Raw genomic sequence first — 26,614 nt, forward strand, 5'->3', positions numbered from 1 at the left:
GTGGGTGTGTGAATATCCAATGTGCTTAACCATCGACATGTGTGTGTTTGTGTGTGTTTCAGGTGACCCAACAGTCAACCCCTGAAAAAGGCGGTCACAAAACCCCCAGGCGACGAAGATGATGGCACGTCGGGACCCCAAATCTTGGGCCAAGAGGCTGGTGAGAGCCCAGACCCTCCAGAAGCAGCGGAGGGCCCCAGTTGGGCCAAGGGCTCCCCCGCCCGATGAAGAAGATCCCAGGGTAAGTCTAGCCCTGGATCTCTTGGGTATCGGGGTGGGGGTGGGGACGGGGGGAGGGGGTGTCACACGGTCCTCAGAGACTGGGTTGGATTCCAAAGAGCTCTGTCACCACCACCCAGGTTGCTTTTCCCATCCAAGGTGGGCGTGGCTTGGGACCTTCTCCCCGGCCCGATAGGTCCCTTGAGAGACTCTTGGGGGCAACCTCCCTTTCTACTTAGAGTCCTGTGTAGCCACGTTTGGCTGTGTTGTTGACTTCGGGTTCACCGTCGTGCCCCTTGGAACCTTGAGTCCTTCCTTTCAGAGTTCCTCCGTCACGTGGGCTTTGGGAGGGAACATCGTATCCGAACTCTCCCAGCACTTAACGGCCCCCATGCCGGTGTCCCCTCTTTGGAATCCTTATTCAGCTCTGAATTCACAATCCGTCCCAATGTGGACGTGGGATCGCTGCCTGTGGCTTCAGCTCACTCACCGACATCACTTCCTTTCCACCCACAGCTCAAGTGCAAAAACTGCGGGGCCTTTGGCCACACGGCCAGAAGTACCAGGTGCCCCATGAAGTGCTGGAAGGCAGCCCTGGTTCCAGCGACCTTGGGGAAAAAGGAAGGGAAGGAAAACCTGAAACCATGGAAGCCCCAGGTTGAAGCCAACCCGGGGCCCTTGAACAAGGATAAGGGAGAGAAGGAAGAGAGACCAAGGTGAGCAGTGGGAGGGGTTTTCACCACTCTTAGGGTACTGCCTCCTAAGGACATGGTGTCTCTGCACCTGCACACCGTGTGCCTTTCCGTCTCCGGGCCAGGGAAGGAACGCTGCAGAGAAATAGGCCGGAGCTCCGTGTCCTCCCGGGTTCCACACCCAGGAGCTCCTTTGGCTCTGGGAGATTCAGGGACGGGGAGAGGCGGGGGCGCTTCGTGCAGGTTCCCCACGACAGGGGGAAAAGCGATGGAATCCAAATCACAGTCCTTAGTTGGGAAGCCTAGAGGGCCACCTGGGGGACGGGAAGGTTGGCACGTGAGGGAAGGTGCAGAGGCGGAAAGGGCACCAGATGTCCATTTCTGTATCACAAAACACGGAACGGGGCTGGGCCCCACACAGGGTTCTCCCTGTCTCCTGGGGAAAACCAGGGGGCACGGCCTGACCTTTTTCTGTTCTGCAGGCAACAAGACCCGCAGAGGAAGGCTCTCCTCCACATATTTTCTGGGAAACCTCCAGAGAAGCCGCTGCCGAATCGAAAAGGATCCACGGAATCTTCTGATTATCTGAGGGTGAGTGTCACCCCGGGCCCCTGGTCCTTTTCTCCTCTAGGTCACCCTGGTTGATTTCCTTTCAGCTTCCCATCTGCGGGAGGAAATCGGGGAACCCCTCTTTCTTGCCTTCTTGGGGTCAGGGACTCCACGATCCTTCCAGGTCAATTTGATTCCAGGCGAAGGCATCTGAAGATGCCGTATTTCCTGTTGCTTTCTTTCTGTCCAATTATGGCAAGCCTGCCAACAACATGTTCCTAGCGGCATGAGGAAATTAGTCCCTCAGAGGCCCCAAACGTGGAGAAGGCTAAACCCAGGAACATGCATGTGTTCAGAGAAGACGTCCTGAGTACCCTTGAGCCACCAACCTGCCTTCGGAAGGGCCTCAGTCCGTTCCACTTCATGGAAGGCTGAGTGGAGGCGCTTTGATCCAGTTAATGCCCAAGACGCGATCTTTTGAACAATGGTGTGCTTAGATCAGCTACACATAGCTCGAGAGCGCATCTTTCATGTGTCTTGTCCTGATCAGCACTCAAGTGGAGGGTCTGTCCCTACTTCCAAGGACCGCCTGTCGATACTGTACTAAGAATTTCATGGCGTGTGCACCTTGTCTTTGGATGTGCTTGATTTTCACGTTGGCTCCATGCGGAGGAACTTCTAACCTGTGTTGTTTCCTCTCTTTCAGGTTGCAAGCGGGCCAATGCCGGTCCACACAACCAGTAAGAGGCCGCGCCTGGGCCCTGTCCTCGCTGATCGCTCAGCTACCGAAACGTCTGACAGGGGCTCCGTCTTGGCTTCGCCGTCTCCCCTCAGAAAAGCCAGTCTGAGCTCCTCCTCAAGTCTTGGACCAAAGGAAAGACAGACAGGGGCTGCGGCCGACATCCCTCAGCCTGCAGTCAGGCAGCAGGGCCCCGAGCCTCTCCTCGTGGTGAAGCCGACACACAGCAGCCCTGAGGGTGGCTGCCGAGAAGTTCCCCAGGCTGCCTCCAAAACCCACGGCCTGCTCCAGGCCATCAGACCCCAGGCACAGGACAAACGTCCTGCGGTGACCTCACAGCCCTGCCCGCCAGCCGCCACACACAGCTTGGGCCTAGGCTCCAATCTCAGCTTCGGGCCAGGAGCCAAGAGACCTGCCCAGGCTCGGATTCAGGCTTGCCTGAACTTCCCCAAGAAACCGAGACTGGGTCCCTTCCAGATCCCCGAAAGCGCCATCCAGGGAGGTGAGCTGGGGGCCCCGGAGAATCTCCAACCTCCGCCAGCCGCAACCGAACTTGGACCAAGTACGTCGCCCCAGATGGGCAGGAGGACACCCGCCCAGGTGCCCAGCGTCGACCGGCAGCCTCCGCACAGCAGACCTTGCCTGCCTACTGCCCAGGCCTGCACCATGTCCCATCACCCAGCGGCCAGCCATGATGGGGCCCAGCCTCTCACAGTGCTCTTCCGGAGACTGGAAAACGGACGCTGGAGCTCCAGCCTCCTGGCGGCCCCCTCATTTCACTCTCCTGAGAAGCCGGGAGCCTTCCTCGCTCAGAGCCCTCATGTGTCAGAGAAGTCTGAGGGTCCCCGTGTTCGTGTCCCACCGAGCGTCCTCTATGAGGACCTTCAGGTTTCCTCCTCCTCAGAGGACAGCGATTCTGACCTGGAGTGAGACTGCAGGTGGCAGGGGCTCCTTGGCCTCCAGCTCCCGTGACTTGGAGGGGACTGTGGGACTGAGGAGTGCAGAGCAGAGAGCAGACTCTGTGCGGTGACTCCGAAGCTCCCCGGCTGTGGCGCTTCTGTGGATGTGGGAGCCCAGGCCAGGCAGGGAGCAGATGCAGGGACTCTGCCTCATTGAATTCTGGTGAGGGACGTTGTAGTTCGCGTGGTTCTCCGGAAACGCGCCAGGAAAAGCTTCCGTGCCAGAGATTCGTTGCCTCAGAAACTGCGTGACGCGCAGGAGTCAGACTTCCGCTGGGACGTCAATAGGAAACTGGGGAATTACTGTGTATTTGCTCTCTAGATGACTGAATAAGGGAAAAGTTAGGGAACCCTGAGAGGTGCAGCCCTTCCGCTGTGCCCCGCCCTGAGAGCAGTGTTTCGGACGCTGGGAAGCGTGCTGTGCAGAGCGCTCTCGGGGTCTTTCCTCAGCCTCGAAAACTGGGCTGTGGAATGCCTTTGTACATGTGTGTGTTTAATTGGTTTTGAAGTGAATAAAATTCTCAAAAAGATGACATATTGTCTTTTGACTCTCATTCCGTGTTTGTGTTTAACTGATTTTCCGAGTGAAGGGGTGGCCTGCCCCTCCACACCTGTGGGTGTTTCTAGTCGGGTGGGATGAGAGACGGAGAGAAGAAATAAGACACAGAGACAAAGTATAGGGAGACAACAGTGGGTCCAGGGGACCGGCACTCAGCACACCAAGGACCTGCACCGGCACCGGCCTCTGAGTTCCCTCAGTTTTTATTGATTATGATTTTCATTATTTCAGCAAAAAGGAATGTAGTAGGAGAGCAGGGTGATAATAAGGAGAAGGTCAACAACAACAACAAAAACAAACAAACAAAAAAAAACACACACGTGAGCCAAAGAATCTATATCATGACTAAGTTCAGGGGAACGTACTATGCCTGGACATGCACGTAGGCCAGATTTATGTTTCTCTCCACCCAAACATCTCAGCGGAGTAAAGAATAACAAGGCAGCATTACTGCCAACACGTCTCGCCTCCCGCCACAGGGCAGCTTTTCTCCGAGCTCAGAGTTGAACAAATGTACGATCGGGCTTTACACCGAGACATTCAGTTCCCAGGGGCAAGCAGGAGACAGTGGCCTTCCTGCATCTCAACTGCAAGAGGCTTTCCTCTTTGACTAATCCACCTCAGCACAGACCCATTACGGGTGTCAGGCTGGGGGACAGTCAGGTCTTTCCCATCCCACGAGGCCATATTTCAGACTGTCACATGGGGAGAAACCTTGGACAATACCCTGCTTTCAAGGGCAGAGGTCCCTGTGGCTTTCCACGGTGCATTGTGCCCCTGGTTTATTGAGACTAGAGAATGGCAATGACTTTTACCAAGTATACTGCTCGTAAACATTTGGTTAACAAGGCACGCCCTGCACAGCCCTAGATCCCTTAAGCCTCGATGTTATACAACACAGGTTTTTGTGAGCTCCAAGTTGGGTCAAAGGGGCCGCGGCAAAGCTACAAATGATCAACATCTCAGCAAAGCAATTGTTTAAAGTACAGGTCTTTTTCAAAATGGAGTCTCTTATGTCTTCCCCTTCTACATAGACACAGTGACAGTCTGATCTCCCTTTCTTTACCCTACATCCAAGGGCTTGAACATTTCTTGACTTGTTGGCAATCCAAATCGTTATGTCTCCGAAACAGAGTTGACTGAGGGGACCGCAGGGCTGGGCAGGACCTTTGACTTCGTATACAACCACAGGAGCAAGAAAACCTCAGCCCCACTCTACTAACACGCACCTAGTAAAATTCCGCCAACCGAATCTCACCCACGCTAACACGTGGGGAGCGTTGCTTGCACCACGAGTCCCCATTTGGCTCAACCGCCGATGCCAAGTGTGTGGTTCCAGTTGCGACGGCCCCCCGTGAAGTGGCTTCCGGATGTGCGAATGAACCAGGCAGAGTTTCACTGGCCAAATAGACCCCAGCAAAGCTGAAGTCAACTCCCACATTTGGGATGTACTTCAGAGGTAAAACATTCATCCCGTCTTCTTTCCGGATGTCTGACACCGTGGTTCTCCCCCTGATCCTAAGAGTAGCTGAGGTAGAGACTCACTGAAAGATCTAGGCAGGGAGATCCCATCATGCACAGGCTCTCTCCATTCTCTGACCTGGGAACAACTCTGAGCAGGATTCCACATCTAGGGGGCCTCGGAACTGAGCGGGATTTTCTGAGACACACCAAATGGCTGCTCCCTTTCCGCCGCTGTTGAGGGTCGTTATCTGGATTATCCAGATCACCTAGAAAGTATCCGTATCCAGAATCAATAAGATCAACTCTCTGCTCCTCTGACAGCAGAAGGAGCAGGACCATAAGGAACCAAAGAGCGTGGAAGGAAACGATGTGACAGGAAAGCTCAGAGAACGGCCACAGGGGGTCGTCAGCAGGCCTTCCCACCTGAATCATGAATAATTAATGAAGCGCAAATCAAAGGGGACTCGAGTTTCAGCAGGAGCAATTCATCCAACGGGAGATCGCCGGAGGGCCAACACGATTGAGAGACTGGGAGCCGGGTGCAGTGTCAAAGGGGACGCGACTGGTTCCAAAGCTCAAGAACACCATGGGGTCACTTGGGCTACGTGAGAAAATGCCCCAGTGTGCTGGTTCATCATTCCGACTCCTGCCTGTCTCTTCCCGTCCAAGGAACATGGACCCTAAGTCGTGCAGCTGCAGATGACCATGGGCAGAATTAGGGGCCGTGGCACAAAAGTTCACCGACACGGGAGTTCCACAGAAGGTGCGGTGGATCTTCGCAAATCCAGAGACATGGCAATGGGACCCAGGGAATTAGAGCCTCACAGGCGTCCGGGACACTTTTCAGGCATAATGCCTGGAGTCGCAAGACGAGCTGAAAAAGGAGCCAGGCACTGAAGGACAAAGCGTTGTTGACTTTCCTCATCTGTGTTTCCCAGTGCGGTCCAATTCACGGTGGTTTCCAAGCGCCTCCTGGAGGAGAAAACACATGAGGGTGCGGTCAGGGTTCTCTGCTGACAGACTTACCTTGGGGAAGAAAGAGAAGCTCTGAAGATGGATCATGGCCGTGACTGCACGTCAAGGAGAATCTCCTTGATGACACTGAGGCCCACGTCGAGATAGACTAAATGTGGTCCAATTAAAAGGTGTCTATTTTACCACATTTTTTTTAAAACAAAACAAAACAAAACAAAACAAAACAAAAAGATGGAAAAGAAGACAGGGGTACAGGCACCAGTGTTACATGTCTGACGGGGAGCATCTATTCTTCAAAGCTTGCAGCTGTACACGTAGGTTTTAGAATGTCTGTCAGCAGTGGACATGATGTTAGAGTGGGCTGTGCAGATAGACCTTTCCAGGTCACGTAATTGGATTAAGTTAATTGCAATTAAGGTACAGGTAACTGATTAGGTTAGGGTACGTTCCATGTCAGGTGACCAGAGGCAGTATAAAAGGCAGCCTGGAAAGCAGAGGTCCCTCTCCGCCCCTTCCTCCGTCGTCCTGGATGCTGCATCGCTTCCAGCGGGGCTGCTCCAGCACCTGCCCATCTCAGCGCCAGCCGGGGAAAGCAAGTAGACGTGTAATTTCAGGTTAGTTTCACTGAACTATTGTTTTTTTCACGCAATCCCTGAGGGGTGTGGGGGTGGGGGGAAGAGACACAGGAGGCCGAAAGAAACCGATCACACTGGGGCTTGCTGGTGGGGAAGGATGTGTTCTCGTTACTAGTAATTCTTGCAACAGAAAACGAGAAAACATATCCGTCTCCACATGTGGGATAAGACCAAGATGGGAATGCGAAAAGAAATGTACTGCAGCATGCTGAATTGGTGGGTAAATGGAAAAAGGACTTTGGAAAAAAGGGTGGTTTGCCCTTCAGCCGTGTAAGACGTCGATACGATGTGGCACTTGTTCCCCGTTTGTTCAGATGAATTCGTGTGGTATGCGTAAAATACCAGAAAAAATAAATAAGTAAAGAGGGGCTGGAGCTAAAGCCAAAAGGTAGAACAGGAAAGACCATCACCTGCTAGTGTGGTAGAGAGGAAGGTAACTTCTCTCTATGAATTTGTGTTTGGAAGTTGCCTAATGAAATGGCCAGAGTAGCGAGTCAAGTTGTCACAGGAAGCATCCCTTATCCCTGACTTCAAACAGACCTGCCAAAGGGTGGCGCAAGCCATGCCCTGTGTCTTCGATCATTCTGTCCGTCAAGGGAGATAGAATCACCGCGTCTTCTACCGGAGTGAATCGTGAGAGACCTAAGTCCAGTCTCCAGAATCAGTTGCTTGTTTGGGGTTGAAAGCTCAACTCCCCATACCTAGGCCACGGGCCCTGTGGCAGGTGCGGTTTACTCTTGGACTAGGTAGTCATGGCAGAGGAACACACAGTATCCGAGGATGCACACAGCACATTGTGTTCTACAGATTTGACCGACTGGTGGTGAGGTCTCCTCATGACCACACCGGCAGGGAGTTAGCAGGTGGCTTCCTGTGGGTGTGTGAATATCCAATGTGCTTAACCATCGACATGTGTGTGTTTGTGTGTGTTTCAGGTGACCCAACAGTCAACCCCTGAAAAAGGCGGTCACAAAACCCCCAGGCGACGAAGATGATGGCACGTCGGGACCCCAAATCTTGGGCCAAGAGGCTGGTGAGAGCCCAGACCCTCCAGAAGCAGCGGAGGGCCCCAGTTGGGCCAAGGGCTCCCCCGCCCGATGAAGAAGATCCCAGGGTAAGTCTAGCCCTGGATCTCTTGGGTATCGGGGTGGGGGTGGGGACGGGGGGAGGGGGTGTCACACGGTCCTCAGAGACTGGGTTGGATTCCAAAGAGCTCTGTCACCACCACCCAGGTTGCTTTTCCCATCCAAGGTGGGCGTGGCTTGGGACCTTCTCCCCGGCCCGATAGGTCCCTTGAGAGACTCTTGGGGGCAACCTCCCTTTCTACTTAGAGTCCTGTGTAGCCACGTTTGGCTGTGTTGTTGACTTCGGGTTCACCGTCGTGCCCCTTGGAACCTTGAGTCCTTCCTTTCAGAGTTCCTCCGTCACGTGGGCTTTGGGAGGGAACATCGTATCCGAACTCTCCCAGCACTTAACGGCCCCCATGCCGGTGTCCCCTCTTTGGAATCCTTATTCAGCTCTGAATTCACAATCCGTCCCAATGTGGACGTGGGATCGCTGCCTGTGGCTTCAGCTCACTCACCGACATCACTTCCTTTCCACCCACAGCTCAAGTGCAAAAACTGCGGGGCCTTTGGCCACACGGCCAGAAGTACCAGGTGCCCCATGAAGTGCTGGAAGGCAGCCCTGGTTCCAGCGACCTTGGGGAAAAAGGAAGGGAAGGAAAACCTGAAACCATGGAAGCCCCAGGTTGAAGCCAACCCGGGGCCCTTGAACAAGGATAAGGGAGAGAAGGAAGAGAGACCAAGGTGAGCAGTGGGAGGGGTTTTCACCACTCTTAGGGTACTGCCTCCTAAGGACATGGTGTCTCTGCACCTGCACACCGTGTGCCTTTCCGTCTCCGGGCCAGGGAAGGAACGCTGCAGAGAAATAGGCCGGAGCTCCGTGTCCTCCGGGGTTCCACACCCAGGAGCTCCTTTGGCTCTGGGAGATTCAGGGACGGGGAGAGGCGGGGGCGCTTCGTGCAGGTTCCCCACGACAGGGGGAAAAGCGATGGAATCCAAATCACAGTCCTTAGTTGGGAAGCCTAGAGGGCCACCTGGGGGACGGGAAGGTTGGCACGTGAGGGAAGGTGCAGAGGCGGAAAGGGCACCAGATGTCCATTTCTGTATCACAAAACACGGAACGGGGCTGGGCCCCACACAGGGTTCTCCCTGTCTCCTGGGGAAAACCAGGAGAACAGAAAACCTTTTTCTGTTCTGCAGGCAACAAGACCCGCAGAGGAAGGCTCTCCTCCACATATTTTCTGGGAAACCTCCAGAGAAGCCGCTGCCGAATCGAAAAGGATCCACGGAATCTTCTGATTATCTGAGGGTGAGTGTCACCCCGGGCCCCTGGTCCTTTTCTCCTCTAGGTCACCCTGGTTGATTTCCTTTCAGCTTCCCGTCTGCGGGAGGAAATCGGGGAACCCCTCTTTCTTGCCTTCTTGGGGTCAGGGACTCCACGGTCCTTCCAGGTCAATTTGATTCCAGGCGAAGGCATCTGAAGATGCCGTATTTCCTGTTGCTTTCTTTCTGTCCAATTATGGCAAGCCTGCCAACAACATGTTCCTAGCGGCATGAGGAAATTAGTCCCTCAGAGGCCCCAAACGTGGAGAAGGCTAAACCCAGGAACATGCATGTGTTCAGAGAAGACGTCCTGAGTACCCTTGAGCCACCAACCTGCCTTCGGAAGGGCCTCAGTCCGTTCCACTTCATGGAAGGCTGAGTGGAGGCGCTTTGATCCAGTTAATGCCCAAGACGCGATCTTTTGAACAATGGTGTGCTTAGATCAGCTACACATAGCTCGAGAGCGCATCTTTCATGTGTCTTGTCCTGATCAGCACTCAGGTGGAGGGTCTGTCCCTACTTCCAAGGACCGCCTGTCGATACTGTACTAAGAATTTCATGGCGTGTGCACCTTGTCTTTGGATGTGCTTGATTTTCACGTTGGCTCCATGCGGAGGAACTTCTAACCTGTGTTGTTTCCTCTCTTTCAGGTTGCAAGCGGGCCAATGCCGGTCCACACAACCAGTAAGAGGCCGCGCCTGGGCCCTGTCCTCGCTGATCGCTCAGCTACCGAAACGTCTGACAGGGGCTCCGTCTTGGCTTCGCCGTCTCCCCTCAGAAAAGCCAGTCTGAGCTCCTCCTCAAGTCTTGGACCAAAGGAAAGACAGACAGGGGCTGCGGCCGACATCCCTCAGCCTGCAGTCAGGCAGCAGGGCCCCGAGCCTCTCCTTGTGGTGAAGCCGACACACAGCAGCCCTGAGGGTGGCTGCCGAGAAGTTCCCCAGGCTGCCTCCAAAACCCACGGCCTGCTCCAGGCCATCAGACCCCAGGCACAGGACAAACGTCCTGCGGTGACCTCACAGCCCTGCCCGCCAGCCGCCACACACAGCTTGGGCCTAGGCTCCAATCTCAGCTTCGGGCCAGGAGCCAAGAGACCTGCCCAGGCTCGGATTCAGGCTTGCCTGAACTTCCCCAAGAAACCGAGACTGGGTCCCTTCCAGATCCCCGAAAGCGCCATCCAGGGAGGTGAGCTGGGGGCCCCGGAGAATCTCCAACCTCCGCCAGCCGCAACCGAACTTGGACCAAGTACGTCGCCCCAGATGGGCAGGAGGACACCCGCCCAGGTGCCCAGCGTCGACCGGCAGCCTCCGCACAGCAGACCTTGCCTGCCTACTGCCCAGGCCTGCACCACGTCCCATCACCCAGCGGCCAGCCATGATGGGGCCCAGCCTCTCACAGTGCTCTTCCGGAGACTGGAAAACGGACGCTGGAGCTCCAGCCTCCTGGCGGCCCCCTCATTTCACTCTCCTGAGAAGCCGGGAGCCTTCCTCGCTCAGAGCCCTCATGTGTCAGAGAAGTCTGAGGGTCCCCGTGTTCGTGTCCCACCGAGCGTCCTCTATGAGGACCTTCAGGTTTCCTCCTCCTCAGAGGACAGCGATTCTGACCTGGAGTGAGACTGCAGGTGGCAGGGGCTCCTTGGCCTCCAGCTCCCGTGACTTGGAGGGGACTGTGGGACTGAGGAGTGCAGAGCAGAGAGCAGACTCTGTGCGGTGACTCCGAAGCTCCCCGGCTGTGGCGCTTCTGTGGATGTGGGAGCCCAGGCCAGGCAGGGAGCAGATGCAGGGACTCTGCCTCATTGAATTCTGGTGAGGGACGTTGTAGTTCGCGTGGTTCTCCGGAAACGCGCCAGGAAAAGCTTCCGTGCCAGAGATTCGTTGCCTCAGAAACTGCGTGACGCGCAGGAGTCAGACTTCCGCTGGGACGTCAATAGGAAACTGGGGAATTACTGTGTATTTGCTCTCTAGATGACTGAATAAGGGAAAAGTTAGGGAACCCTGAGAGGTGCAGCCCTTCCGCTGTGCCCCGCCCTGAGAGCAGTGTTTCGGACGCTGGGAAGCGTGCTGTGCAGAGCGCTCTCGGGGTCTTTCCTCAGCCTCGAAAACTGGGCTGTGGAATGCCTTTGTACATGTGTGTGTTTAATTGGTTTTGAAGTGAATAAAATTCTCAAAAAGATGACATATTGTCTTTTGACTCTCATTCCGTGTTTGTGTTTAACTGATTTTCCGAGTGAAGGGGTGGCCTGCCCCTCCACACCTGTGGGTGTTTCTAGTCGGGTGGGATGAGAGACGGAGAGAAGAAATAAGACACAGAGACAAAGTATAGGGAGACAACAGTGGGTCCAGGGGACCGGCACTCAGCACACCAAGGACCTGCACCGGCACCGGCCTCTGAGTTCCCTCAGTTTTTATTGATTATGATTTTCATTATTTCAGCAAAAAGGAATGTAGTAGGAGAGCAGGGTGATAATAAGGAGAAGGTCAACAACAACAACAAAAACAAACAAACAAAAAAAAACACACACGTGAGCCAAAGAATCTATATCATGACTAAGTTCAGGGGAACGTACTATGCCTGGACATGCACGTAGGCCAGATTTATGTTTCTCTCCACCCAAACATCTCAGCGGAGTAAAGAATAACAAGGCAGCATTACTGCCAACACGTCTCGCCTCCCGCCACAGGGCAGCTTTTCTCCGAGCTCAGAGTTGAACAAATGTACGATCGGGCTTTACACCGAGACATTCAGTTCCCAGGGGCAAGCAGGAGACAGTGGCCTTCCTGCATCTCAACTGCAAGAGGCTTTCCTCTTTGACTAATCCACCTCAGCACAGACCCATTACGGGTGTCAGGCTGGGGGACAGTCAGGTCTTTCCCATCCCACGAGGCCATATTTCAGACTGTCACATGGGGAGAAACCTTGGACAATACCCTGCTTTCAAGGGCAGAGGTCCCTGTGGCTTTCCACGGTGCATTGTGCCCCTGGTTTATTGAGACTAGAGAATGGCAATGACTTTTACCAAGTATACTGCTCGTAAACATTTGGTTAACAAGGCACGCCCTGCACAGCCCTAGATCCCTTAAGCCTCGATGTTATACAACACAGGTTTTTGTGAGCTCCAAGTTGGGTCAAAGGGGCCGCGGCAAAGCTACAAATGATCAACATCTCAGCAAAGCAATTGTTTAAAGTACAGGTCTTTTTCAAAATGGAGTCTCTTATGTCTTCCCCTTCTACATAGACACAGTGACAGTCTGATCTCCCTTTCTTTACCCTACATCCAAGGGCTTGAACATTTCTTGACTTGTTGGCAATCCAAATCGTTATGTCTCCGAAACAGAGTTGACTGAGGGGACCGCAGGGCTGGGCAGGACCTTTGACTTCGTATACAACCACAGGAGCAAGAAAACCTCAGCCCCACTCTACTAACACGCACCTAGTAAAATTCCGCCAACCGAATCTCACCCACGCTAACACGTGGGGAGCGTTGCTTGCACCACGAGTCCCCATTTGGCTCAACCGCCGATGCCAAGTGTGTGGTTCCAGTTGCGACGGCCCCCCGTGAAGTGGCTTCCGGATGTGCGAATGAACCAGGCAGAGTTTCACTGGCCAAATAGACCCCAGCAAAGCTGAAGTCAACTCCCACATTTGGGATGTACTTCAGAGGTAAAACATTCATCCCGTCTTCTTTCCGGATGTCTGACACCGTGGTTCTCCCCCTGATCCTAAGAGTAGCTGAGGTAGAGACTCACTGAAAGATCTAGGCAGGGAGATCCCATCATGCACAGGCTCTCTCCATTCTCTGACCTGGGAACAACTCTGAGCAGGATTCCACATCTAGGGGGCCTCGGAACTGAGCGGGATTTTCTGAGACACACCAAATGGCTGCTCCCTTTCCGCCGCTGTTGAGGGTCGTTATCTGGATTATCCAGATCACCTAGAAAGTATCCGTATCCAGAATCAATAAGATCAACTCTCTGCTCCTCTGACAGCAGAAGGAGCAGGACCATAAGGAACCAAAGAGCGTGGAAGGAAACGATGTGACAGGAAAGCTCAGAGAACGGCCACAGGGGGTCGTCAGCAGGCCTTCCCACCTGAATCATGAATAATTAATGAAGCGCAAATCAAAGGGGACTCGAGTTTCAGCAGGAGCAATTCATCCAACGGGAGATCGCCGGAGGGCCAACACGATTGAGAGACTGGGAGCCGGGTGCAGTGTCAAAGGGGACGCGACTGGTTCCAAAGCTCAAGAACACCATGGGGTCACTTGGGCTACGTGAGAAAATGCCCCAGTGTGCTGGTTCATCATTCCGACTCCTGCCTGTCTCTTCCCGTCCAAGGAACATGGACCCTAAGTCGTGCAGCTGCAGATGACCATGGGCAGAATTAGGGGCCGTGGCACAAAAGTTCACCGACACGGGAGTTCCACAGAAGGTGCGGTGGATCTTCGCAAATCCAGAGACATGGCAATGGGACCCAGGGAATTAGAGCCTCACAGGCGTCCGGGACACTTTTCAGGCATAATGCCTGGAGTCGCAAGACGAGCTGAAAAAGGAGCCAGGCACTGAAGGACAAAGCGTTGTTGACTTTCCTCATCTGTGTTTCCCAGTGCGGTCCAATTCACGGTGGTTTCCAAGCGCCTCCTGGAGGAGAAAACACATGAGGGTGCGGTCAGGGTTCTCTGCTGACAGACTTACCTTGGGGAAGAAAGAGAAGCTCTGAAGATGGATCATGGCCGTGACTGCACGTCAAGGAGAATCTCCTTGATGACACTGAGGCCCACGTCGAGATAGACTAAATGTGGTCCAATTAAAAGGTGTCTATTTTACCACATTTTTTTAAAACAAAACAAAACAAAACAAAACAAAACAAAACAAAAAGATGGAAAAGAAGACAGGGGTACAGGCACCAGTGTTACATGTCTGACGGGGAGCATCTATTCTTCAAAGCTTGCAGCTGTACACGTAGGTTTTAGAATGTCTGTCAGCAGTGGACATGATCTTAGAGTGGGCTGTGCAGATAGACCTTTCCAGGTCACGTAATTGGATTAAGTTAATTGCAATTAAGGTACAGGTAACTGATTAGGTTAGGGTACGTTCCATGTCAGGTGACCAGAGGCAGTATAAAAGGCAGCCTGGAAAGCAGAGGTCCCTCTCCGCCCCTTCCTCCGTCGTCCTGGATGCTGCATCGCTTCCAGCGGGGCTGCTCCAGCACCTGCCCATCTCAGCGCCAGCCGGGGAAAGCAAGTAGACGTGTAATTTCAGGTTAGTTTCACTGAACTATTGTTTTTTTCACGCAATCCCTGAGGGGTGTGGGGGTGGGGGGAAGAGACACAGGAGGCCGAAAGAAACCGATCACACTGGGGCTTGCTGGTGGGGAAGGATGTGTTCTCGTTACTAGTAATTCTTGCAACAGAAAACGAGAAAACATATCCGTCTCCACATGTGGGATAAGACCAAGATGGGAATGCGAAAAGAAATGTACTGCAGCATGCTGAATTGGTGGGTAAATGGAAAAAGGACTTTGGAAAAAAGGGTGGTTTGCCCTTCAGCCGTGTAAGACGTCGATACGATGTGGCACTTGTTCCCCGTTTGTTCAGATGAATTCGTGTGGTATGCGTAAAATACCAGAAAAAATAAATAAGTAAAGAGGGGCTGGAGCTAAAGCCAAAAGGTAGAACAGGAAAGACCATCACCTGCTAGTGTGGTAGAGAGGAAGGTAACTTCTCTCTATGAATTTGTGTTTGGAAGTTGCCTAATGAAATGGCCAGAGTAGCGATTCAAGTTGTCACAGGAAGCATCCCTTATCCCTGACTTCAAACAGACCTGCCAAAGGGTGGCGCAAGCCATGCCCTGTGTCTTCGATCATTCTGTCCGTCAAGGGAGATAGAATCACCGTGTCTTCTACCGGAGTGAATCGTGAGAGACCTAAGTCCAGTCTCCAGAATCAGTTGCTTGTTTGGGGTTGAAAGCTCAACTCCCCATACCTAGGCCACGGGCCCTGTGGCAGGTGCGGTTTACTCTTGGACTAGGTAGTCATGGCAGAGGAACACACAGTATCCGAGGATGCACACAGCACATTGTGTTCTACAGATTTGACCGACTGGTGGTGAGGTCTCCTCATGACCACACTGGCAGGGAGTTAGCAGGTGGCTTCCTGTGGGTGTGTGAATATCCAATGTGCTTAACCATCGACATGTGTGTGTTTGTGTGTGTTTCAGGTGACCCAACAGTCAACCCCTGAAAAAGGCGGTCACAAAACCCCCAGGCGACGAAGATGATGGCACGTCGGGACCCCAAATCTTGGGCCAAGAGACTGGTGAGAGCCCAGACCCTCCAGAAGCAGCGGAGGGCCCCAGTTGGGCCAAGGGCTCCCCCGCCCGATGAAGAAGATCCCAGGGTAAGTCTAGCCCTGGATCTCTTGGGTATCGGGGTGGGGGTGGGGACGGGGGGAGGGGATGTCACACGGTCCTCAGAGACTGGGTTGGATTCCAAAGAGCTCTGTCACCACCACCCAGGTTGCTTTTCCCATCCAAGGTGGGCGTGGCTTGGGACCTTCTCCCCGGCCCGATAGGTCCCTTGAGAGACTCTTGGGGGCAACCTCCCTTTCTACTTAGAGTCCTGTGTAGCCACGTTTGGCTGTGTTGTTGACTTCGGGTTCACCGTCGTGCCCCTTGGAACCTTGAGTCCTTCCTTTCAGAGTTCCTCCGTCACGTGGGCTTTGGGAGGGAACATCGTATCCGAACTCTCCCAGCACTTAACGGCCCCCATGCCGGTGTCCCCTCTTTGGAATCCTTATTCAGCTCTGAATTCACAATCCGTCCCAATGTGGACGTGGGATCGCTGCCTGTGGCTTCAGCTCACTCACCGACATCACTTCCTTTCCACCCACAGCTCAAGTGCAAAAACTGCGGGGCCTTTGGCCACACGGCCAGAAGTACCAGGTGCCCCATGAAGTGCTGGAAGGCAGCCCTGGTTCCAGCGACCTTGGGGAAAAAGGAAGGGAAGGAAAACCTGAAACCATGGAAGCCCCAGGTTGAAGCCAACCCGGGGCCCTTGAACAAGGATAAGGGAGAGAAGGAAGAGAGACCAAGGTGAGCAGTGGGAGGGGTTTTCACCACTCTTAGGGTACTGCCTCCTAAGGACATGGTGTCTCTGCACCTGCACACCGTGTGCCTTTCCGTCTCCGGGCCAGGGAAGGAACGCTGCAGAGAAATAGGCCGGAGCTCCGTGTCCTCCGGGGTTCCACACCCAGGAGCTCCTTTGGCTCTGGGAGATTCAGGGACGGGGAGAGGCGGGGGCGCTTCGTGCAGGTTCCCCACGACAGGGGGAAAGGCGATGGAATCCAAATCACAGTCCTTAGTTGGGAAGCCTAGAGGGCCACCTGGGGGACGGGAAGGTTGGCACGTGAGGGAAGGTGCAGAGGCGGAAAGGGCACCAGATGTCCATTTCTGTATCACAAAACACGGAACGGGGCTGGGCCCCACACAGGGTTCTCCCTGTCTCCTGGGGAAAACCAGGAGAACAGAAAACCTTTTTCTGTTCTGCAGGCAACAAGACCCGCAGAGGAAGGCTCTCCTCCACATATTTTCTGGGAAACCTCCAGAGAAGCCGCTGCCGAATCGAAAAGGATCCACGGAATCTTCTGATTATCTGAGGGTGAGTGTCACCCCGGGCCCCTGGTCCTTTTCTCCTCTAGGTCACCCTGGTTGATTTCCTTTCAGCTTCCCGTCTGCGGGAGGAAATCGGGGAACCCCTCTTTCTTGCCTTCTTGGGGTCAGGGACTCCACGATCCTTCCAGGTCAATTTGATTCCAGGCGAAGGCATCTGAAGATGCCGTATTTCCTGTTGCTTTCTTTCTGTCCAATTATGGCAAGCCTGCCAACAACATGTTCCTAGCGGCATGAGGAAATTAGTCCCTCAGAGGCCCCAAACGTGGAGAAGGCTAAACCCAGGAACATGCATGTGTTCAGAGAAGACGTCCTGAGTACCCTTGAGCCACCAACCTGCCTTCGGAAGGGCCTCAGTCCGTTCCACTTCATGGAAGGCTGAGTGGAGGCGCTTTGATCCAGTTAATGCCCAAGACGCGATCTTTTGAACAATGGTGTGCTTAGATCAGCTACACATAGCTCGAGAGCGCATCTTTCATGTGTCTTGTCCTGATCAGCACTCAAGTGGAGGGTCTGTCCCTACTTCCAAGGACCGCCTGTCGATACTGTACTAAGAATTTCATGGCGTGTGCACCTTGTCTTTGGATGTGCTTGATTTTCACGTTGGCTCCATGCGGAGGAACTTCTAACCTGTGTTGTTTCCTCTCTTTCAGGTTGCAAGCGGGCCAATGCCGGTCCACACAACCAGTAAGAGGCCGCGCCTGGGCCCTGTCCTCGCTGATCGCTCAGCTACCGAAACGTCTGACAGGGGCTCCGTCTTGGCTTCGCCGTCTCCCCTCAGAAAAGCCAGTCTGAGCTCCTCCTCAAGTCTTGGACCAAAGGAAAGACAGACAGGGGCTGCGGCCGACATCCCTCAGCCTGCAGTCAGGCAGCAGGGCCCCGAGCCTCTCCTCGTGGTGAAGCCGACACACAGCAGCCCTGAGGGTGGCTGCCGAGAAGTTCCCCAGGTTGCCTCCAAAACCCACGGCCTGCTCCAGGCCATCAGACCCCAGGCACAGGACAAACGTCCTGCGGTGACCTCACAGCCCTGCCCGCCAGCCGCCACACACAGCTTGGGCCTAGGCTCCAATCTCAGCTTCGGGCCAGGAGCCAAGAGACCTGCCCAGGCTCGGATTCAGGCTTGCCTGAACTTCCCCAAGAAACCGAGACTGGGTCCCTTCCAGATCCCCGAAAGCGCCATCCAGGGAGGTGAGCTGGGGGCCCCGGAGAATCTCCAACCTCCGCCAGCCGCAACCGAACTTGGACCAAGTACGTCGCCCCAGATGGGCAGGAGGACACCCGCCCAGGTGCCCAGCGTCGACCGGCAGCCTCCGCACAGCAGACCTTGCCTGCCTACTGCCCAGGCCTGCACCATGTCCCATCACCCAGCGGCCAGCCATGATGGGGCCCAGCCTCTCACAGTGCTCTTCCGGAGACTGGAAAACGGACGCTGGAGCTCCAGCCTCCTGGCGGCCCCCTCATTTCACTCTCCTGAGAAGCCGGGAGCCTTCCTCGCTCAGAGCCGTCATGTATCAGAGAAGTCTGAGGGTCCCCGTGTTCGTGTCCCACCGAGCGTCCTCTATGAGGACCTTCAGGTTTCCTCCTCCTCAGAGGACAGCGATTCTGACCTGGAGTGAGACTGCAGGTGGCAGGGGCTCCTTGGCCTCCAGCTCCCGTGACTTGGAGGGGACTGTGGGACTGAGGAGTGCAGAGCAGAGAGCAGACTCTGTGCGGTGACTCCGAAGCTCCCCGGCTGTGGCGCTTCTGTGGATGTGGGAGCCCAGGCCAGGCAGGGAGCAGATGCAGGGACTCTGCCTCATTGAATTCTGGTGAGGGACGTTGTAGTTCGCGTGGTTCTCCGGAAACGCGCCAGGAAAAGCTTCCGTGCCAGAGATTCGTTGCCTCAGAAACTGCGTGACGCGCAGGAGTCAGACTTCCGCTGGGACGTCAATAGGAAACTGGGGAATTACTGTGTATTTGCTCTCTAGATGACTGAATAAGGGAAAAGTTAGGGAACCCTGAGAGGTGCAGCCCTTCCGCTGTGCCCCGCCCTGAGAGCAGTGTTTCGGACGCTGGGAAGCGTGCTGTGCAGAGCGCTCTCGGGGTCTTTCCTCAGCCTCGAAAACTGGGCTGTGGAATGCCTTTGTACATGTGTGTGTTTAATTGGTTTTGAAGTGAATAAAATTCTCAAAAAGATGACATATTGTCTTTTGACTCTCATTCCGTGTTTGTGTTTAACTGATTTTCCGAGTGAAGGGGTGGCCTGCCCCTCCACACCTGTGGGTGTTTCTAGTCGGGTGGGATGAGAGACGGAGAGAAGAAATAAGACACAGAGACAAAGTATAGGGAGACAACAGTGGGTCCAGGGGACCGGCACTCAGCACACCAAGGACCTGCACCGGCACCGGCCTCTGAGTTCCCTCAGTTTTTATTGATTATGATTTTCATTATTTCAGCAAAAAGGAATGTAGTAGGAGAGCAGGGTGATAATAAGGAGAAGGTCAACAACAACAACAAAAACAAACAAACAAAAAAAAACACACACGTGAGCCAAAGAATCTATATCATGACTAAGTTCAGGGGAACGTACTATGCCTGGACATGCACGTAGGCCAGATTTATGTTTCTCTCCACCCAAACATCTCAGCGGAGTAAAGAATAACAAGGCAGCATTACTGCCAACACGTCTCGCCTCCCGCCACAGGGCAGCTTTTCTCCGAGCTCAGAGTTGAACAAATGTACGATCGGGCTTTACACCGAGACATTCAGTTCCCAGGGGCAAGCAGGAGACAGTGGCCTTCCTGCATCTCAACTGCAAGAGGCTTTCCTCTTTGACTAATCCACCTCAGCACAGGCCCATTACCGGTGTCAGGCTGGGGGACAGTCAGGTCTTTCCCATCCCACGAGGCCATATTTCAGACTGTCACATGGGGAGAAACCTTGGACAATACCCTGTTTTCAAGGGCAGAGGTCCCTGTGGCTTTCCACGGTGCGTTGTGCCCCTGGTTTATTGAGACTAGAGAATGGCAATGACTTTTACCAAGTATACTGCTCGTAAACATTTGGTTAACAAGGCACGCCCTGCACAGCCCTAGACCCCTTAAGCCTCGATGTTATACAACACAGGTTTTTGTGAGCTCCAAGTTGGGTCAAAGGGGCCGCGGCAAAGCTACAAATGATCAACATCTCAGCAAAGCAATTGTTTAAAGTACAGGTCTTTTTCAAAATGGAGTCTCTTATGTCTTCCCCTTCTACATAGACACAGTGACAGTCTGATCTCCCTTTCTTTACCCTACATCCAAGGGCTTGAACATTTCTTGACTTGTTGGCAATCCAAATCGTTATGTCTCCGAAACAGAGTTGACTGAGGGGACCGCAGGGCTGGGCAGGACCTTTGACTTCGTATACAACCACAGGAGCAAGAAAACCTCAGCCCCACTCTACTAACACGCACCTAGTAAAATTCCGCCAACCGAATCTCACCCACGCTAACACGTGGGGAGCGTTGCTTGCACCACGAGTCCCCATTTGGCTCAACCGCCGATGCCAAGTGTGTGGTTCCAGTTGCGACGGCCCCCCGTGAAGTGGCTTCCGGATGTGCGAATGAACCAGGCAGAGTTTCACTGGCCAAATAGACCCCAGCAAAGCTGAAGTCAACTCCCACATTTGGGATGTACTTCAGAGGTAAAACATTCATCCCGTCTTCTTTCCGGATGTCTGACACCGTGGTTCTCCCCCTGATCCTAAGAGTAGCTGAGGTAGAGACTCACTGAAAGATCTAGGCAGGGAGATCCCATCATGCACAGGCTCTCTCCATTCTCTGACCTGGGAACAACTCTGAGCAGGATTCCACATCTAGGGGGCCTCGGAACTGAGCGGGATTTTCTGAGACACACCAAATGGCTGCTCCCTTTCCGCCGCTGTTGAGGGTCGTTATCTGGATTATCCAGATCACCTAGAAAGTATCCGTATCCAGAATCAATAAGATCAACTCTCTGCTCCTCTGACAGCAGAAGGAGCAGGACCATAAGGAACCAAAGAGCGTGGAAGGAAACGATGTGACAGGAAAGCTCAGAGAACGGCCACAGGGGGTCGTCAGCAGGCCTTCCCACCTGAATCATGAATAATTAATGAAGCGCAAATCAAAGGGGACTCGAGTTTCAGCAGGAGCAATTCATCCAACGGGAGATCGCCGGAGGGCCAACACGATTGAGAGACTGGGAGCCGGGTGCAGTGTCAAAGGGGACGCGACTGGTTCCAAAGCTCAAGAACACCATGGGGTCACTTGGGCTACGTGAGAAAATGCCCCAGTGTGCTGGTTCATCATTCCGACTCCTGCCTGTCTCTTCCCGTCCAAGGAACATGGACCCTAAGTCGTGCAGCTGCAGATGACCATGGGCAGAATTAGGGGCCGTGGCACAAAAGTTCACCGACACGGGAGTTCCACAGAAGGTGCGGTGGATCTTCGCAAATCCAGAGACATGGCAATGGGACCCAGGGAATTAGAGCCTCACAGGCGTCCGGGACACTTTTCAGGCATAATGCCTGGAGTCGCAAGACGAGCTGAAAAAGGAGCCAGGCACTGAAGGACAAAGCGTTGTTGACTTTCCTCATCTGTGTTTCCCAGTGCGGTTCAATTCACGGTGGTTTCCAAGCGCCTCCTGGAGGAGAAAACACATGAGGGTGCGGTCAGGGTTCTCTGCTGACAGACTTACCTTGGGGAAGAAAGAGAAGCTCTGAAGATGGATCATGGCCGTGACTGCACGTCAAGGAGAATCTCCTTGATGACACTGAGGCCCACGTCGAGATAGACTAAATGTGGTCCAATTAAAAGGTGTCTATTTTACCACATTTTTTTAAAACAAAACAAAACAAAACAAAACAAAACAAAACAAAAAGATGGAAAAGAAGACAGGGGTACAGGCACCAGTGTTACATGTCTGACGGGGAGCATCTATTCTTCAAAGCTTGCAGCTGTACACGTAGGTTTTAGAATGTCTGTCAGCAGTGGACATGATGTTAGAGTGGGCTGTGCAGATAGACCTTTCCAGGTCACGTAATTGGATTAAGTTAATTGCAATTAAGGTACAGGTAACTGATTAGGTTAGGGTACGTTCCATGTCAGGTGACCAGAGGCAGTATAAAAGGCAGCCTGGAAAGCAGAGGTCCCTCTCCGCCCCTTCCTCCGTCGTCCTGGATGCTGCATCGCTTCCAGCGGGGCTGCTCCAGCACCTGCCCATCTCAGCGCCAGCCGGGGAAAGCAAGTAGACGTGTAATTTCAGGTTAGTTTCACTGAACTATTGTTTTTTTCACGCAATCCCTGAGGGGTGTGGGGGTGGGGGGAAGAGACACAGGAGGCCGAAAGAAACCGATCACACTGGGGCTTGCTGGTGGGGAAGGATGTGTTCTCGTTACTAGTAATTCTTGCAACAGAAAACGAGAAAACATATCCGTCTCCACATGTGGGATAAGACCAAGATGGGAATGCGAAAAGAAATGTACTGCAGCATGCTGAATTGGTGGGTAAATGGAAAAAGGACTTTGGAAAAAAGGGTGGTTTGCCCTTCAGCCGTGTAAGACGTCGATACGATGTGGCACTTGTTCCCCGTTTGTTCAGATGAATTCGTGTGGTATGCGTAAAATACCAGAAAAAATAAATAAGTAAAGAGGGGCTGGAGCTAAAGCCAAAAGGTAGAACAGGAAAGACCATCACCTGCTAGTGTGGTAGAGAGGAAGGTAACTTCTCTCTATGAATTTGTGTTTGGAAGTTGCCTAATGAAATGGCCAGAGTAGCGATTCAAGTTGTCACAGGAAGCATCCCTTATCCCTGACTTCAAACAGACCTGCCAAAGGGTGGCGCAAGCCATGCCCTGTGTCTTCGATCATTCTGTCCGTCAAGGGAGATAGAATCACCGTGTCTTCTACCGGAGTGAATCGTGAGAGACCTAAGTCCAGTCTCCAGAATCAGTTGCTTGTTTGGGGTTGAAAGCTCAACTCCCCATACCTAGGCCACGGGCCCTGTGGCAGGTGCGGTTTACTCTTGGACTAGGTAGTCATGGCAGAGGAACACACAGTATCCGAGGATGCACACAGCACATTGTGTTCTACAGATTTGACCGACTGGTGGTGAGGTCTCCTCATGACCACACCGGCAGGGAGTTAGCAGGTGGCTTCCTGTGGGTGTGTGAATATCCAATGTGCTTAACCATCGACATGTGTGTGTTTGTGTGTGTTTCAGGTGACCCAACAGTCAACCCCTGAAAAAGGCGGTCACAAAACCCCCAGGCGACGAAGATGATGGCACGTCGGGACCCCAAATCTTGGGCCAAGAGGCTGGTGAGAGCCCAGACCCTCCAGAAGCAGCGGAGGGCCCCAGTTGGGCCAAGGGCTCCCCCGCCCGATGAAGAAGATCCCAGGGTAAGTCTAGCCCTGGATCTCTTGGGTATCGGGGTGGGGGTGGGGACGGGGGGAGGGGGTGTCACACGGTCCTCAGAGACTGGGTTGGATTCCAAAGAGCTCTGTCACCACCACCCAGGTTGCTTTTCCCATCCAAGGTGGGCGTGGCTTGGGACCTTCTCCCCGGCCCGATAGGTCCCTTGAGAGACTCTTGGGGGCAACCTCCCTTTCTACTTAGAGTCCTGTGTAGCCACGTTTGGCTGTGTTGTTGACTTCGGGTTCACCGTCGTGCCCCTTGGAACCTTGAGTCCTTCCTTTCAGAGTTCCTCCGTCACGTGGGCTTTGGGAGGGAACATCGTATCCGAACTCTCCCAGCACTTAACGGCCCCCATGCCGGTGTCCCCTCTTTGGAATCCTTATTCAGCTCTGAATTCACAATCCGTCCCAATGTGGACGTGGGATCGCTGCCTGTGGCTTCAGCTCACTCACCGACATCACTTCCTTTCCACCCACAGCTCAAGTGCAAAAACTGCGGGGCCTTTGGCCACACGGCCAGAAGTACCAGGTGCCCCATGAAGTGCTGGAAGGCAGCCCTGGTTCCAGCGACCTTGGGGAAAAAGGAAGGGAAGGAAAACCTGAAACCATGGAAGCCCCAGGTTGAAGCCAACCCGGGGCCCTTGAACAAGGATAAGGGAGAGAAGGAAGAGAGACCAAGGTGAGCAGTGGGAGGGGTTTTCACCACTCTTAGGGTACTGCCTCCTAAGGACATGGTGTCTCTGCACCTGCACACCGTGTGCCTTTCCGTCTCCGGGCCAGGGAAGGAACGCTGCAGAGAAATAGGCCGGAGCTCCGTGTCCTCCGGGGTTCCACACCCAGGAGCTCCTTTGGCTCTGGGAGATTCAGGGACGGGGAGAGGCGGGGGCGCTTCGTGCAGGTTCCCCACGACAGGGGGAAAGGCGATGGAATCCAAATCACAGTCCTTAGTTGGGAAGCCTAGAGGGCCACCTGGGGGACGGGAAGGTTGGCACGTGAGGGAAGGTGCAGAGGCGGAAAGGGCACCAGATGTCCATTTCTGTATCACAAAACACGGAACGGGGCTGGGCCCCACACAGGGTTCTCCCTGTCTCCTGGGGAAAACCAGGAGAACAGAAAACCTTTTTCTGTTCTGCAGGCAACAAGACCCGCAGAGGAAGGCTCTCCTCCACATATTTTCTGGGAAACCTCCAGAGAAGCCGCTGCCGAATCGAAAAGGATCCACGGAATCTTCTGATTATCTGAGGGTGAGTGTCACCCCGGGCCCCTGGTCCTTTTCTCCTCTAGGTCACCCTGGTTGATTTCCTTTCAGCTTCCCGTCTGCGGGAGGAAATCGGGGAACCCCTCTTTCTTGCCTTCTTGGGGTCAGGGACTCCACGATCCTTCCAGGTCAATTTGATTCCAGGCGAAGGCATCTGAAGATGCCGTATTTCCTGTTGCTTTCTTTCTGTCCAATTATGGCAAGCCTGCCAACAACATGTTCCTAGCGGCATGAGGAAATTAGTCCCTCAGAGGCCCCAAACGTGGAGAAGGCTAAACCCAGGAACATGCATGTGTTCAGAGAAGACGTCCTGAGTACCCTTGAGCCACCAACCTGCCTTCGGAAGGGCCTCAGTCCGTTCCACTTCATGGAAGGCTGAGTGGAGGCGCTTTGATCCAGTTAATGCCCAAGACGCGATCTTTTGAACAATGGTGTGCTTAGATCAGCTACACATAGCTCGAGAGCGCATCTTTCATGTGTCTTGTCCTGATCAGCACTCAAGTGGAGGGTCTGTCCCTACTTCCAAGGACCGCCTGTCGATACTGTACTAAGAATTTCATGGCGTGTGCACCTTGTCTTTGGATGTGCTTGATTTTCACGTTGGCTCCATGCGGAGGAACTTCTAACCTGTGTTGTTTCCTCTCTTTCAGGTTGCAAGCGGGCCAATGCCGGTCCACACAACCAGTAAGAGGCCGCGCCTGGGCCCTGTCCTCGCTGATCGCTCAGCTACCGAAACGTCTGACAGGGGCTCCGTCTTGGCTTCGCCGTCTCCCCTCAGAAAAGCCAGTCTGAGCTCCTCCTCAAGTCTTGGACCAAAGGAAAGACAGACAGGGGCTGCGGCCGACATCCCTCAGCCTGCAGTCAGGCAGCAGGGCCCCGAGCCTCTCCTCGTGGTGAAGCCGACACACAGCAGCCCTGAGGGTGGCTGCCGAGAAGTTCCCCAGGTTGCCTCCAAAACCCACGGCCTGCTCCAGGCCATCAGACCCCAGGCACAGGACAAACGTCCTGCGGTGACCTCACAGCCCTGCCCGCCAGCCGCCACACACAGCTTGGGCCTAGGCTCCAATCTCAGCTTCGGGCCAGGAGCCAAGAGACCTGCCCAGGCTCGGATTCAGGCTTGCCTGAACTTCCCCAAGAAACCGAGACTGGGTCCCTTCCAGATCCCCGAAAGCGCCATCCAGGGAGGTGAGCTGGGGGCCCCGGAGAATCTCCAACCTCCGCCAGCCGCAACCGAACTTGGACCAAGTACGTCGCCCCAGATGGGCAGGAGGACACCCGCCCAGGTGCCCAGCGTCGACCGGCAGCCTCCGCACAGCAGACCTTGCCTGCCTACTGCCCAGGCCTGCACCATGTCCCATCACCCAGCGGCCAGCCATGATGGGGCCCAGCCTCTCACAGTGCTCTTCCGGAGACTGGAAAACGGACGCTGGAGCTCCAGCCTCCTGGCGGCCCCCTCATTTCACTCTCCTGAGAAGCCGGGAGCCTTCCTCGCTCAGAGCCGTCATGTATCAGAGAAGTCTGAGGGTCCCCGTGTTCGTGTCCCACCGAGCGTCCTCTATGAGGACCTTCAGGTTTCCTCCTCCTCAGAGGACAGCGATTCTGACCTGGAGTGAGACTGCAGGTGGCAGGGGCTCCTTGGCCTCCAGCTCCCGTGACTTGGAGGGGACTGTGGGACTGAGGAGTGCAGAGCAGAGAGCAGACTCTGTGCGGTGACTCCGAAGCTCCCCGGCTGTGGCGCTTCTGTGGATGTGGGAGCCCAGGCCAGGCAGGGAGCAGATGCAGGGACTCTGCCTCATTGAATTCTGGTGAGGGACGTTGTAGTTCGCGTGGTTCTCCGGAAACGCGCCAGGAAAAGCTTCCGTGCCAGAGATTCGTTGCCTCAGAAACTGCGTGACGCGCAGGAGTCAGACTTCCGCTGGGACGTCAATAGGAAACTGGGGAATTACTGTGTATTTGCTCTCTAGATGACTGAATAAGGGAAAAGTTAGGGAACCCTGAGAGGTGCAGCCCTTCCGCTGTGCCCCGCCCTGAGAGCAGTGTTTCGGACGCTGGGAAGCGTGCTGTGCAGAGCGCTCTCGGGGTCTTTCCTCAGCCTCGAAAACTG

The 26,614-nt window shown here is 54.2% G+C and overlaps 3 protein-coding genes across 3 annotated transcripts; all 3 read left to right on the top strand.

Annotated features, from left to right (window-relative positions):
* The first annotated feature begins 62 nt into the window (after nt 1-62).
* LOC134810712 (protein FAM90A15) lies at nt 63-3,129 on the top strand. Its single transcript, XM_063816757.1, has 4 exons — nt 63-241; nt 736-935; nt 1,394-1,502; nt 2,167-3,129. Exons 1-4 carry the CDS (start codon nt 119-121, stop codon nt 3,127-3,129), a joined length of 1,395 nt encoding a protein of 464 aa, XP_063672827.1. The 5' UTR covers nt 63-118.
* A 12,319-nt stretch (nt 3,130-15,448) lies between these two features.
* Nucleotides 15,449-18,457, top strand: LOC134810713 (protein FAM90A15-like). The gene is made up of 4 exons (XM_063816758.1): nt 15,449-15,571; nt 16,066-16,265; nt 16,722-16,830; nt 17,495-18,457. The coding sequence occupies exons 1-4, from the start codon at nt 15,449-15,451 to the stop codon at nt 18,455-18,457; spliced, it is 1,395 nt and encodes a 464-aa protein (XP_063672828.1).
* A 4,601-nt stretch (nt 18,458-23,058) lies between these two features.
* On the top strand, nt 23,059-26,123 carry LOC134810714 (protein FAM90A15-like). The gene is made up of 4 exons (XM_063816760.1): nt 23,059-23,237; nt 23,732-23,931; nt 24,388-24,496; nt 25,161-26,123. The coding sequence occupies exons 1-4, from the start codon at nt 23,115-23,117 to the stop codon at nt 26,121-26,123; spliced, it is 1,395 nt and encodes a 464-aa protein (XP_063672830.1). The 5' UTR covers nt 23,059-23,114.
* Nucleotides 26,124-26,614: the final 491 nt, after the last annotated feature.

This window comes from Pan troglodytes, chromosome 7, assembly GCF_028858775.2.
Source record: "Pan troglodytes isolate AG18354 chromosome 7, NHGRI_mPanTro3-v2.0_pri, whole genome shotgun sequence".
Taxonomy (NCBI): Eukaryota; Metazoa; Chordata; class Mammalia; order Primates; family Hominidae; genus Pan; species Pan troglodytes.